This window comes from Phoxinus phoxinus (assembly GCF_949152265.1).
Source record: "Phoxinus phoxinus genome assembly, chromosome: 3".
Taxonomy (NCBI): domain Eukaryota; kingdom Metazoa; phylum Chordata; class Actinopteri; order Cypriniformes; family Leuciscidae; genus Phoxinus; species Phoxinus phoxinus.
This window is the reverse complement of record NC_136878.1, coordinates 23,091,217-23,104,116: the sequence shown is the minus strand read 5'-3', so window position 1 is coordinate 23,104,116 and position 12,900 is coordinate 23,091,217. Positions and strand designations below refer to the sequence as shown.

General features: G+C 37.6%; 2 protein-coding genes and 1 long non-coding RNA gene across 4 annotated transcripts in view; 2 read left to right on the top strand and 1 right to left on the bottom strand.

The window, feature by feature from the left end:
- The window catches only part of LOC306996212, a 1,114,438-nt gene that overhangs the window by 524,507 nt on the left and 577,031 nt on the right, over positions 1-12,900 (top strand). The window lies entirely within an intron of this gene.
- LOC306995759 (uncharacterized protein) lies at positions 2,191-5,075 on the top strand. The gene is made up of 9 exons (XM_079607640.1): positions 2,191-2,296; positions 2,432-2,534; positions 2,612-2,779; positions 2,969-3,047; positions 3,286-3,362; positions 4,246-4,302; positions 4,382-4,438; positions 4,599-4,740; positions 4,956-5,075. The coding sequence occupies exons 1-9, from the start codon at positions 2,227-2,229 to the stop codon at positions 5,049-5,051; spliced, it is 849 nt and encodes a 282-aa protein (XP_079463766.1). The 5' UTR covers positions 2,191-2,226; the 3' UTR covers positions 5,052-5,075.
- igbp1 (immunoglobulin (CD79A) binding protein 1) lies at positions 5,642-10,033 on the bottom strand (the record flags this gene model as incomplete). 2 transcript variants are annotated; one of them, XM_079607639.1, is made up of 6 exons in its annotated part: positions 9,704-10,033; positions 8,346-8,660; positions 7,753-7,948; positions 7,530-7,606; positions 7,342-7,451; positions 5,642-7,121 (listed from the first exon to the last, which is right to left on the bottom strand). In XM_079607639.1, the coding sequence occupies exons 1-6, from the start codon at positions 9,916-9,918 to the stop codon at positions 6,976-6,978; spliced, it is 1,059 nt and encodes a 352-aa protein (XP_079463765.1). In that variant the 5' UTR covers positions 9,919-10,033. The 2 variants fall into 2 exon arrangements, with proteins under 2 accessions (XP_079463765.1, XP_079463764.1); XM_079607638.1 differs by having other exon boundaries at positions 6,976-7,124; positions 9,704-10,020.

Sequence of the window (12,900 nt, the reverse complement as noted above, 5' to 3'; positions counted from 1 at the left end):
CAATTCAGAAATACACTATATGGACATAAGTATCGGGATACCTGACCATTATACAGGGTTCATTCAAGGTGCTTTGAAATTTAAGTCCTGGGAAACCCCTTGAAAACAGCCATTTTTACAAATAGGTACTTGAGAAGTACAGTAACACAAATACAGTATTTTCACGCAAAATGAACACTGCAGCCCATCTATTAAATCCGCATCAGACCTTTTCTTGATAGGAAGTACGCCAAAATTATAATATAAAATATTATTTTTGATCAATAATAGCCATTATAAACTTTCTATTTAATATATATATTGTTAAATACATTGTATGTTGTATTTTGGATACCTTATATCTGTCAGTTCAGTTAAAAAAATCCCAAAGATATAGTTTGATAAGTGTAATCTCTGATTGTAGTCCTTGAAAACCAAAAAAGTAGTGCTTGAAAAGTCCTGGCTTTTCTTTTCTTTTTTTGCAATATCTGTACGAACCTTATACCAACAGGGACTGTAATGTAATCGCGTTCTAAATACATAGGCATTATAACGGAGCTATAACAGCTTCCACTTTTCTGGGAGACTTTCAACAAGATTTTGAAGTGTTTCTGGGGGAGTTTTTGCCCATTCATCCAGCAAGGCATTTGTGAGGTCAGGCACTGTTTTTGGATAAGGCTTGACTCACAATCTCAGTTCCAGTTCAGTCAAGTTCTTCCACACCATACTCATCCAATCATGTCTTTATGGACCTTGCTTTGTGCACTGGGCCAGGGCCCAGTCATGCTGGAATAGAAAAGGGCCTTCCCCAAACTGTTCCCACAAAGTTGGAAGCATAGGATTGTCCAAAAATGTCTTGTTATGCTTAGGTATTACGATTTCCCTTGGATATAAGGGGCCTAGCCCAACCCCTGAAAAACAACCCCATATATCATTATCCCTCCTCCACCAAACTTTACAGTTGGCACAATGCGGCAGGTGACATTACTTGCTGACATGCTTGTTATAGTTGTGCATGAGTCCCTTGAGCAGTTAAAATGAGCACTGCTCTTCAGATAAATCTTCCAGGTTCCTCACATTCTTTGGTTTTCTTGCCTCTTCTGCATATTGGAACCCTTTTCAACAGTGACTGTATAATTTTGAGGACAATTGAGGGACTCATAGACAACTGTTAGTTCAAGGTGAAAAGATTCACTGATGCTCAAGATGGCAACACAATGCATTAAGAGCCGCGGGTTGTAAATGTTTCTTATTTTGGTTTAAGATGTTTTTCCCCCCATTTAGCACTGCCCTAGAAGCTACATAAAATATTTACGTTATGTTTACGTAATATTTATTTAAGACAATTAATAAATGCAATTTACCCTGATTATACTCTATAATCCATACAGGGGTTAAATCAATTGAATAGTCAAGTCAAATCACCTTTATTTATGTAGCTCTTTATACCTCACAAGTTGTTTCAAAGAGGCTTTACACAGAATACAGGAAAATGGTTAACTGATGCAAAAAAAAAAGAGTTAATTTGGGCTGTACAGCAGCTCTAAAAGAAAAGTGTCATTGTTTAGCTGAAGTCAGTTCAGTGTTGATTCAGTTCCGTCATAAAGATCATCAGTTATTAAATTAGTTAATTTAATCTATAAAGCAGTTCTGCAGAAAACAGAGATTTCATCGTCCAGCAAAGTTGAGTTCTCATCCGATAGTGTCAGTGCAGTCAAATCAATAATATTGTTGAATATTAAGTGTCCATAACTAAGCAAGCCAGAAGTGAGTGGCAAGGAATCTAAAACGCTCATCAGGTGACAGAATGGAGAGAGAGAAGAAGAAAAAAACTTTGGGAGAAACCCAGGCACAAGAATAGTAATTTCTTTTAAAAAAAAGCTAGAAGAAAGAAGTTAAATGTCCTGCATTGTGGCATGGTAAACACCATCTAAAACTTCTTTAAATAGCATTTTTATAATTGTTAGTATATTTGTTCGCTAGTTCACATCATGTTAAATCATTAACTTGAATAAGCTATTTAATAAAAAATAAAAAAAATAAAATAGTTATACCAAAGGACCAAAGTTCATGCCTACACCTGCAAATGTCTGCAAGAGTTTCATATCCAATATGTGTGAGTGTTTGCGCATACTCCAGCTCTCACTGTGTTGGGTGTGTGTAAATAAATAAATAACCAAGTCAAGTGCAAAGAGCCTATTATGCAAGTGGCACTGGTGGAATTCAGATGTGTGTGGGAACTAAAAGATGAAGGTCTTGCTGTACGTGTGTTTCATCTTATTTTTTAGTGAAGAGGCAACTGGACAGCTGGTAGACCGTAAGTGTGTGTTCAAAAGAAGGCTCAAATATGTTAAAATGGTTGTGTATCTGTTTTAAATATAATCATGATAGTTTAATTGTAAGCTACTATACTGGTAATTACTATAGTAGTTTCTGTATGTGTGTTCTTCAGCTATCTGTGTGGATATTGCTGACTTCGATCCATGTAATGACAATGGGCCGTGTGATCAGAGTAGAAGCAGATGTAGCTGTTTAGAGGGACAGCCATTCTGTCGGTAATCTACCTTTAGTACTCTACACTGCAGTTTAAACTTTAGCTTGTTTTGAGATTCACCCCTTCTGTTTTTTGTAGATGCAACAGTAAAGAAGGCGAGTTTTACATTGATGAAAACTGTTCTCAGAAATGGACAGTGGTGACCTTTGCCCTGGTGGCATCTCTGCCTGGCCTCACACTTGCTGCGTTGGTGGGGGTGATTGTTTATGTGATGATGCTGCTGCAACCAAAGAAGAGACACACAGGGTGAGAATGAAATTAGCTTTAATGGAGCTAATAATTGCTTTATTGATTTTGAAAAGCATCCGGTAAATTTTTGTCTCTCTGACATATAGTATCACTTTATGAGGGTATTTTTTGTGTGTGTGTGTGTGTGTGTGCGTGCCTGTGTGTGTGTGTGCGTGTGCGTGTGCGTGTGCGTGCCCGCCCGCCCAGTGAAGAAATGAAGACACCCAATACAGCTTTTAAAGAGCAGGACTTGTTCCCTGGAATTCATTTTGCTTCTGATATGAATGTGAGTCGTCTTCATGCATCTTGTGGTTAAAAATAGTTAATGATTCATATCAGTAGCACTAGGCTGCCATAATCCTAATCAGAAATGTGAAACCATCTAGAAATAGCCTACCTTTGAAAGTCATAAATCAGCACCATGAATCATAAACAGAGCATAAGACAGGTATATCAACTTCCTGAATGGTCTGGCAACTATTACAAATGTGCTTTTTTTCTGCCTTTTTGTCTTGCTTTCAAAGGGTCAACCTCCCTCTAACATGAGACCTGTACAACAAAATCCCATTCCTATGACAGCCATGGCCAACCGGCCCTATAGGTGCATTTTATCTCTCTTCTGATGATTATTATTATTCCAAGGCAAGACACTAAACCATTGTTTTTGCTCTGTTAATGCATTTTTCTTCCATAACAATCCTTTTTAGTGAAAAGAAAACATCCAAAGTACACATTTTAGTGATTATTTTATTACACTATATCTATTTGCATCTGTAGAATGTTTTTCTCAAAATGAGTTTTTCCCCCCTCATGCACTGAGCCAGAAATCTCCACTTCAGCACTTACAGGTTAAACTCGAAAAATTTGAATATTGTGCAAAAGTTCATTTATTTCAGTAATTCAACTTAAAATGTGAAACTAATATATTATATAGACTCATTACAAAGTGAGATATTTCAAGCCTTTATTTGTTATCATTTTGATGATTATGGCTTACAGCTATGAAAACCTTTTCACAATATTCTCATTTTGAATTTGGGGTTTTCATAAGCTGTAAGCCATAATCATCAAAATGATAACAAATAAAGGCTTGAAATATCTCACTTTGTAATGAGTCTATATAATATATTAGTTTCACCTTTTAAGTTGAATTACTGAAATTAATGAACTTTTGCACAATATTCAAATTTTTCGAGTTTCACCTGTACATAGATCACATTTTCCGGTTTCATTTCTATTTATATTGAAGGTTTTTACAGAGGGATTTGTTCATATATCATTCACATGATTTATGTGACATTTGATTCCAGTGGGAAATACTAATCATTCTTTTGAAATGTATCCTGTGGTATTGGAACAACTGACCTCTATATATTATAGATCACTGCAATGGTTGGAATGTATTTTTTATTTTATTTTTTATCTGCCGTATCATCATGTATTATAATATTTCATTAATCTGCATCACTCTTCATTCCATCTAGAAGTGTGCATCCATCTGCTGGCAGCATGACTGATGCGAGACCCCGTGAGACAAACAGGTATATGTGCAGTACAACATGTGAATGTGTTTGTTGGATCATGAAAAATATGACACTTAAATTTGCATTGCCTCCACAGCATGTACAATGGTGTGCGTGATGATCCTCCAATGGGAGGTCCTGTACAGCCCTACAGGTAACTCTACATAAATAATAATGATAATTATAGCTCATACAGTTTCACTAGTGTTTGTGTGTGTGTGTGTGCGTGCGTGCGTGCGTGTGCATAAATCCTGGTGTTCCATGCTTTGTATTTCATGTCCTTGTTTAATTCAGTGATATTTGTGTGATTGTAGCAATGGAACAGGTCGGGGTCAGATTGTTAGCAACGCTTATGCAAGAGATTCACCCAGCCGAAATCCCTATGAAGACGACCGCCCTTCTGCAGAGCACAACCATTACAGGCCACACGCCCCTTCAAACACATATGAAGACCTGGTATGTTTCACAAATGTACCAAACATTAATTTCAGGATTGGTAAACGTTTATTCTTCATGGCATCAGAGAGCATATATTAGGGTGCACTATACAGCACCGCACCGTATAGCCGAAGCTGTGTTCTGATAAGACTGAGAATATGAGCTCACTGTGGATGATCAAAGGTCTCCTCTTTAAATAAATCATTCTCCTGCTCTTTATTGCCCCAACACAGAATCGGCCCTATTCTCCTGCTCCACTCTACAGCTCCTCTGAGCATGGAAACCTCCGCAATGGATTTCCACGACCCCAATTAAACCTACAATTATAGAACTATTTTTTAGTTACATCTACTCATTATTGGAACTGATCAATTTTGTCATTATTTGTTGAGATAAAATGTAATTTGTGGCTCTTTTTATATTAATCATTTACATTTATCCATTTAGCAGAAGCATTTTTCCAAAGTGACCAACAAATGAGGAATAACATGCGATTCATCTCAAGTTTCAAACATCATCCAGAATAGAACATGCTGCCGGAACAGGTTAAGAAACAGTGAAAGTATTGCAGTGTATTTATTGTCTAAAAACAAAATAAAAAAATCTTCCATGTGTTGCCAACGTGTGCTCTATACTACTCTGTTTAGTATAATAGCCTATGAATAGTATTTATGTTTACATGTCCTGTAATATGTTTTAGATATACAGCGGGGTGCAAAAGTCTAAAATTACTTTGGAAAAAGAATACCCTTGACTTTAAATTAAAACTCCAAATAAAGTTTTAGTTTTAAAATAAAATTTTGACCATGAAAAATAAAGTTATACAATTATACTACCGTATGTGCCACACAACTGCAATTCACAAAACATTCAAGCTATCAGACTCCGGAACTTCTGTAGTGAGCCTCATGTGACCCGAGTTATTGCAATAACCGTATTTATTTATAATGTGGAATAACTGTATTTATATGCCACCACTTGCAAACCAAGTGCAAATAATTGGATTTATATGCTGCCAATTACCGTGCAATATCACTATTTATATGCCGCTGTCAAACTGCTGTATTTTAATGCACGTTGTAGCATTGCATTGATCGCTACATGATGTTTATGCTTAATTCCAAGTTTATGGAAAGTTTTATTAAACTTTCCTGCATTCAAATACAAAATGCAGTTCTGCATCCTGTTTGCAGGAATTTAAGTGAAATTTAAAAAGCATTCTCAATGAATGGCACATATAGAAGTGTAGATTTTTGGTTGTCGTTATGGGAAATCATGCAGCAATATTGACATTAAGTTTTGCACATGTAGTCGATTGCTGCTGTCATCAAAACCAGAGGACATCTCAAATTCATGTACATTTTTCAATTCAATGCATTTCTCAAATTGGTATGCTGATACTAAACTTGTACGGAAATGTTTTGTATTAAACTACAAAACATATGCATCATTAATAGACATCGCAGATTACATATAATGTGACAGAAATGAGAAGAAAAGACTGTTTACAGGTGATTTTTCTTTATGTTTACTCAAGAACAGGAGGTTGACTTTACAAAGATTTGTCCTAAAGAAAAGCAAAATTGCCTGATAAAGCAATAAATATATGTCAGAATAAAAGGCAGTCTAAACAATTTGTTCCAACGTCCCACAGTTTCTTCAGCAATCCTGATCCACATTAAACAGTCACAGATCCATGCAAGTGCTGATACTGGTTCTAATAGCTCTTGCTGAACCGTCTTCGCTGAAGCAGCTCATCTGAACCTGACAACGAGGCCTAGCATTATCTGCTAATGGTTAAAGAACATGCAGTCTTAACCGGCTCCAAACCAAACAGCACATAAGGTGTAATGTGGGTGACGACATCTTTCAGTCGACTCATTTTGACTTTAAAAGCTAACAGTACAGGGAACACTTCTGTAGAAATCTTGCACTCAAAACAACATCCATGAAAAGGCAAACATTTAATCACGTGGGTCAGAAGGATGTGGAGCGACGCAAGGACGCCCAAACATCCATCTCTACAGATGCCCAGGGGCTTAAGGTCTCATTTAAGATTTATTTAAAGACATTTAAAAGAATGTCACCTATGCTAAATCTGTTTAGAAAAAAAGTAACCAAATTAACTAACCACTACAGTGCCACTCTCTGTTGTGTCCATGTCACATTGGCAGCATTGGGATGTTTATTTGTGGGAACTGAAAAGATGCGCGTGTGTGTGTGTGTCTGCGTGCGTGCGTGCATGAGATTAGATCAGCCCATGTTCTTGCGGTTGCCATATCCTCTCCGGTGCGTGTCCTTCCAGTTGTCCCAGTCACGTGCCTTCTGCAGTGCCTCTTCATCATCGTTCTCTTCCTTCCTCTCTCTTTCAGCTCTCTCGTCCTCCTCTGCATCGCCATCTGCTGTGGAGGAAAGACAGAGGTACAGAATTGAGTAAAAAGGCAAATCTCTCCTCAGTTTTAATACTATAAACTGAACACTAGTTATGGATTATTGATCTAAGTGCAATTATTTGAGATAAATGCAAATTTCAGTAAGTAAATTATAGACATTGATTCTATTTATATCTTTTAATAAAATATTATGTCCTGCAAAAGCACTCAATGCGTGTGTAAGCACCTGTGCTGCGTGGTTTGCCCTGGTCAGGTAAACATCCTTTCAGTCTGTGTTGGTCATACCATTCGTCCACTGTCATGGTGGGAAGGCTGGGATATCCCTCACCAAACACTCTGCAATACATTCAGAAAAACACACACACTAGTACTACAGCACTGAACCCCACAGGCACACTCCAAATGCACACGTACTTCGCCTGCATAGCATCCTTAGTCAGGATAAAAGGCTTCATGGGCGGTCTTTTGGGTGGGGATGGCTGGGGGTTGCTCTGCAGAGACAAACAATTATTGGTAAGGCTGTCAATTCTTTCAAAATTTTAAATTCAGTTTTGTTTTTGCAGTAAATCAGAGGTAGATTTACGTAAACACAAAATAAAAGCACAGTTGTAATGCAGAGTACGTGGCAATGAAATACCTGCTTGAAAAGCTCCATCCGTTTCAGTATCTGGATCTCCTGGTTGATGGAGTCGATCTCCTCGAGGGCTAGTGTCACCCACCTGCGCACGTGCAGCAGGTAAAAATCCCTCACCACCTCTTCATCAGCTGAACCCGATTCAACTAGTCCCCTGATCTCACTCAGCTTGGCTTCTGTCTCCTTACGCTGATTAAACCTGGAAACAACTTAATGTAAATATGCCACACGTTTCCACAAAAATATTAAGCAGCACAACTATTGATAATAAAACAAAAAATCTTGCACAGTAAATCAGCATATTGTAATGATTTCTGAAGGATAACAATGATTGCTGAGAATTCAGCTTTACCATCACAGGATGGAATAAATGATATTTTAAAGAATATCAAATTACATAATTAAAATAGAAGAATATTTCACAATATTACTGTTATTTTTCTTGGAGAGCATAAGAGATATTTTCAATAATCTTACCGACCCCAAGCTTTTGAACCGTAGTGTATATATAATAATACAAATGTTATTTGGTGTACCCTGGACATCGGGTGATGAATAGATACATCCAAGTAACCAAATATTCAATCCTAACCCACCTCTCGATTTTGGCTTGTCTTTGTGTTGCCATGGCGATAAGGTCTGGCTGTGACATTGGCATGGGGACTGATGGATTCATGCGCTCCTCAGTAGGAGTATCTGTTGTGTTCTCACTGGCTCTGGGCAGCTGAAAGCTACATATGTCATAGTCCTTGCACCTCTGGAGGAAGTCCCTGAAGTAGACGTGGGCCGCCTGCACATGCTCCAGCCGCTTGCTGGGGTTCACTTGTTTCATGGTGAGCGCTCCCAGCAGAGCCGGCAACAGCAGGTACTTCAGGTCGGTTGTGGAGATCTCCTCCAGGGCCTCATTATGACTACCCGAAAAAATAAAAGTCAATTAATACAGCACTTCAGTAAGTTTTACATATTGCTGTTGTTTCATAAGGACCACGTTATTTATTTGTGCATTAGTGCAATACACTAACATTACTTGTCTAGATTCTATGATATATTTGACCCTGGATCACAAAACCAGTCACAAAATAGCCAACAATACATTGTATGGGTCAAAATTATCGATTTTTCTTTTATGCCAAAAATGTTGTTCCATGAATATCATGGAAAGGATTCATGATCTTCATGTAAATATATTTTGTAAATTTTACTACCGTAAATATATAAAACATTTATTTTTGTGAGTGAATGCTGCACAATCGCGAACATAAATGGACAATTTAAAAAGAGATTTTTCAATGTTTCGATATTTGTTTCGAGGGTTAGTTGTATCTCGGCCAAATATTGTCCTATCCTAACAAACCATACATCAATGGAAAGCTTATTTATCCAGCTTTCATGTGGTGTATAAATCTCAATTTAAGAAAATTGACCCTTGTGACTGGTTTTGTGGTCCAGGGTCACGTTATATTTACATTTTGCAGACGCTTTTATCCAAAGCGACTTGCAACTGAGGACTACAGCAAGCGAGTCATCGTGAGATGGATATTATACCGATACGTTTAGGTAAATAAAACATACAAATCCATAATGCTTGTAATATAATGTGTAACAAACCAAATAAGAAAATCAATGATGATATTACATCACCATGACGTCTTCAATTCAGAGTAAACCGGAGTAGGCTACACAGCTGAGTAATACTATAGGAATTGGGTAACAATAAGTTACAACCAGTTTTGCAGATTAATGCCTTTTTCTGTTTACTAGGGTTACTGTAAAACTAAAAAGCACATTTACTCTTTTAATTTGCAACGGATGACTAGACGAAAAATAGCTCCCATCATACTCAGCGCGTCGCTCGCTTGTAGTCCTTTGACAGCAAAGTTGATTATAAAATGCGCATTTGAATTGATCGCGTCGTGTGCGAGAGTGTGTGTGAGTGTGTGTTGTTCTATCTAACCTGAACAGATTCAGCTGATTGACCATCCTCGTCGCCTCCTCCAGTTGCGCGATGGCGCGCTTCACTTTCACCTGCACCGCATTGGAGCTGCTCGACTCATGCGTGGTGTCCACCTCATCATACAGCTTCCAGCTCCGATCCAGTAAATCCGACAGTTTCGGAGCATCTGAACCACTGGGGTTTTGTGTACTGTTTGTGTCTTCAGCAGCCGCCATTTCTCAAAGCGTTTAAAGACCCAACTCGGCTTCCGTCTTTTCCTGTTCTTAGAGTTTGTATCCGGTCGGTTTCTAGATGTTGCAGTTCTGACGACTGACTGTGGATGTCAGCAGAGATCAGTGCTTATTATACCTCTTTAGAATAGATAACAAACAGCTATTATCATTATTATTAGCATTGCAATAAATAAAGTAATAGCGAAATATATAAAAGCACAATTACAAAACTTACATGAAAATATTATTACACAAAAATTCAGCCTTTTTTTTTTTGTGCATAAAAATACCAAACTTTACAATGTGATATAAAAAATCAGCTAATATATATGTAGCTATTTTGTCCCAAAAGCGCTTAAGAAAATCAATTGCTAAAAAGGTGATCTTGAGATCTTTTGGAAAAAAATTACAAACTTACTCTTAAAAGTTCACTACATTAATTGTTTTTAAGTAACTTCCTTAACTTTAGTTTACAAAGGAAATGAAAAATATGTAGCCTAATTCTAATTTTGATAGAGTCAGTTTTTGAAAACCTTTTAAAACATTTATTTTAACAGGAAAAGGAAAATATTCTTTTGTAATTATAGTGACCTATAAAAAAAACCCCATTGTTTTTACATTTGCCATGATGAATTGTAAATGAACAGATTAGAAAAAAAGTTGAACCCATCCCTCATCTGAATGTTTACAATTATTTTAAATACGAGTTTACCAGGACAGCATCTTTGTAACATCCTATCGTTTTTATGCATAAACAAGAACAAAAAAACAATTTGCCATTTAGGCAAAACAAGTCCCAATATATAGCAAAACATGCTAACAAAATGTGCCTTTTCACAATGCAAAAACTACTTTCTCTCTCTTATTCTCCTCTGGACAGTATATTAAGGTATGAGTTCCCACACATATTTTTGCCTCTTTAATTAATCAAAAGGCTAACTTCACACAGTGAAAATATGCAGAAAACTCGTTGCTAGTTTGCACGTAAAAATGTTTTGCAAGTAAAACTCCTGGTCTTTTTCTGTCAACATGACCATTCTGAACTAGGCCTATGTCTTTAAAAAAAATCTCAGTAGGAAAAGATCTCCCACAGGTCCACTCAGTTTTCATTTTAGAAAGCTTTACACCCAGTATAAACACAGATCTGTGACAACATTAGCATTAAGAAACCATTTGTCTCTGTGGTCTGTGAGCATACCGTGTGCTGGATTATTTGTTTGTGTGAGTGTATGAGAGCAACTTAGCACAAATGGCTGATATTAATGATTTTGCCTGCAGTTAGTGAGTCTGGGTGTGTTTAACGGAATCATTCATATATGTAGTACAAATAAACTTCGTAAAGTAACATAGTCCAGGGCTGCTTTAACGCAGAATACTGAGCCTTTGTTAGGACAAAGCGGAAACTCGACTCATTTTCTCATGGTGTTGTATCGCTGAACCTCTGGCATGTTAGGAAACCAAGACACATTATAAGGTGATGATACACGGAACAACTTTTTTTGAGCAATTTAGCCGAGCGATGTTGCTTGGGAACTTTCCCATTCTCAATGGGCAACAGATTTCTATCTGGATAGGCCTACTTTAGATCGGCCTGTGTCTCACCTGCTTGCCCATTGATGGCAACATTGCCGAGCAACATTGCTCAAAAAGTTGCCCTGTGTATCATCACCTTTAGAGCCGTTATCGTGATTGACGAGAACTCTCTCTAGGCTGAGGCAAATGTGTTTATTTAGTTCAATGATCCTGTATTTTCTTAATCTAATGCTTAACCACACATTTTAACTTGCTGAATGCAGCCAAATGCCTTTGAGCAGGTGTGAGATGCTGTGCTATCTTTCATGTGTATATTCTTTAATTACTTTATGGGCTCTGAGGTTATTTTGTCTTTCTGGCCACGAAAAGAAAATTCCCCTCATAGTGGAGGACTAACTCTAACCCAGTCATGACCTTTAACCCTGATCTCTACCCTTGGAACATGCAACATACATCAACTGTCACCCTATAGAATAACAGCCAAACCACATTCAAATAAACAGCAGAAACCCCCAATGAGCTGAAGAGAGATGAATAACAACAAACGTGTGAATGTGATTTCCAACTTGCAGCTTTTTCTTGCCGCATCGATCAAGCGGAATTTAAGTTCTATTTTTGTCACGCCAGGCTGTTGATTCTTCACATATTTGGAGTCGCTTGCAGATCTATTCTCAGTATGTGTGTGTGTGTGTGTCCAGCTATGTTGTGAGATTTACAGCCTTTTGTGCCCTTTGCTTTGTCATTGCGCACCAGCAATATGGGGGGCAGAACTGACAGGTGCCACACACACACACACACTCAAATACACAGTCCAAAAACTACTTTCACAGAACTCATGTGGAACATGTTAGAAAGAAAATGGACCAAATGTCCCTTCCATGAACAGAATGGCTTAAGAAAGGGAATAAATCATGTTTTAAGTAAAATAAGAAAGGGGAAGGTTTATGGTCTAGGAGGTCAATATTAAAATAGTTTAAATGAATGGTGATATAAAATGATTTTGTCTGTGTGTGCGACTCAGGTAGATGGTAAAACCTGAAGCCACTACACTGTGAAAAGACAATCCCAAGGTCACCAAAACGGTTCACATTAGGGGATAGAAAATATCATCTCTGCATAAAACAACAGAAGTCAATGTAAATTCCCACGGTGAAGGAAAAACAAATGCGTGTTTGAAAAAGAGTCTGTCAGAGATCGGTGGGATTGTCCTGCATCTGTTTTCACAAACAGTCACTCGGCAAACAGCTAAGCACTAATAAAGTCTTCCTCAGACTGTGTGTGTAAATACTCTTTGTGTGGGAGTGTGGTGTTGTGCTCTTAGTAAACAATACATGGGACCCGGTTAAATGGAGAGCTGCATTCCACAGAGATTCACACCAGGTGCACAGTCAACAGAGGAAAAGAGAGAATCATCTTATTCCAGAAGAGATCAATATCTTTAAGACAGACTTC

What these genes read in the sequence shown, in the direction of transcription:
- LOC306995759 (XM_079607640.1), top strand. Translation starts at nt 2,227, where the DNA reads ATGAAGGTCTTGCTGTACGTGTGTTTCATCTTATTTTTTAGTGAAGAG. An exon ending in GAGGGACAGCCATTCTGTCG is followed by an intron (nt 2,535 to 2,611) that starts GTAATCTACCTT and finishes TGTTTTTTGTAG; the next exon opens with ATGCAACAGTAAAGAAGGCG. An exon ending in ATGGCCAACCGGCCCTATAG is followed by an intron (nt 3,363 to 4,245) that starts GTGCATTTTATC and finishes CATTCCATCTAG; the next exon opens with AAGTGTGCATCCATCTGCTG.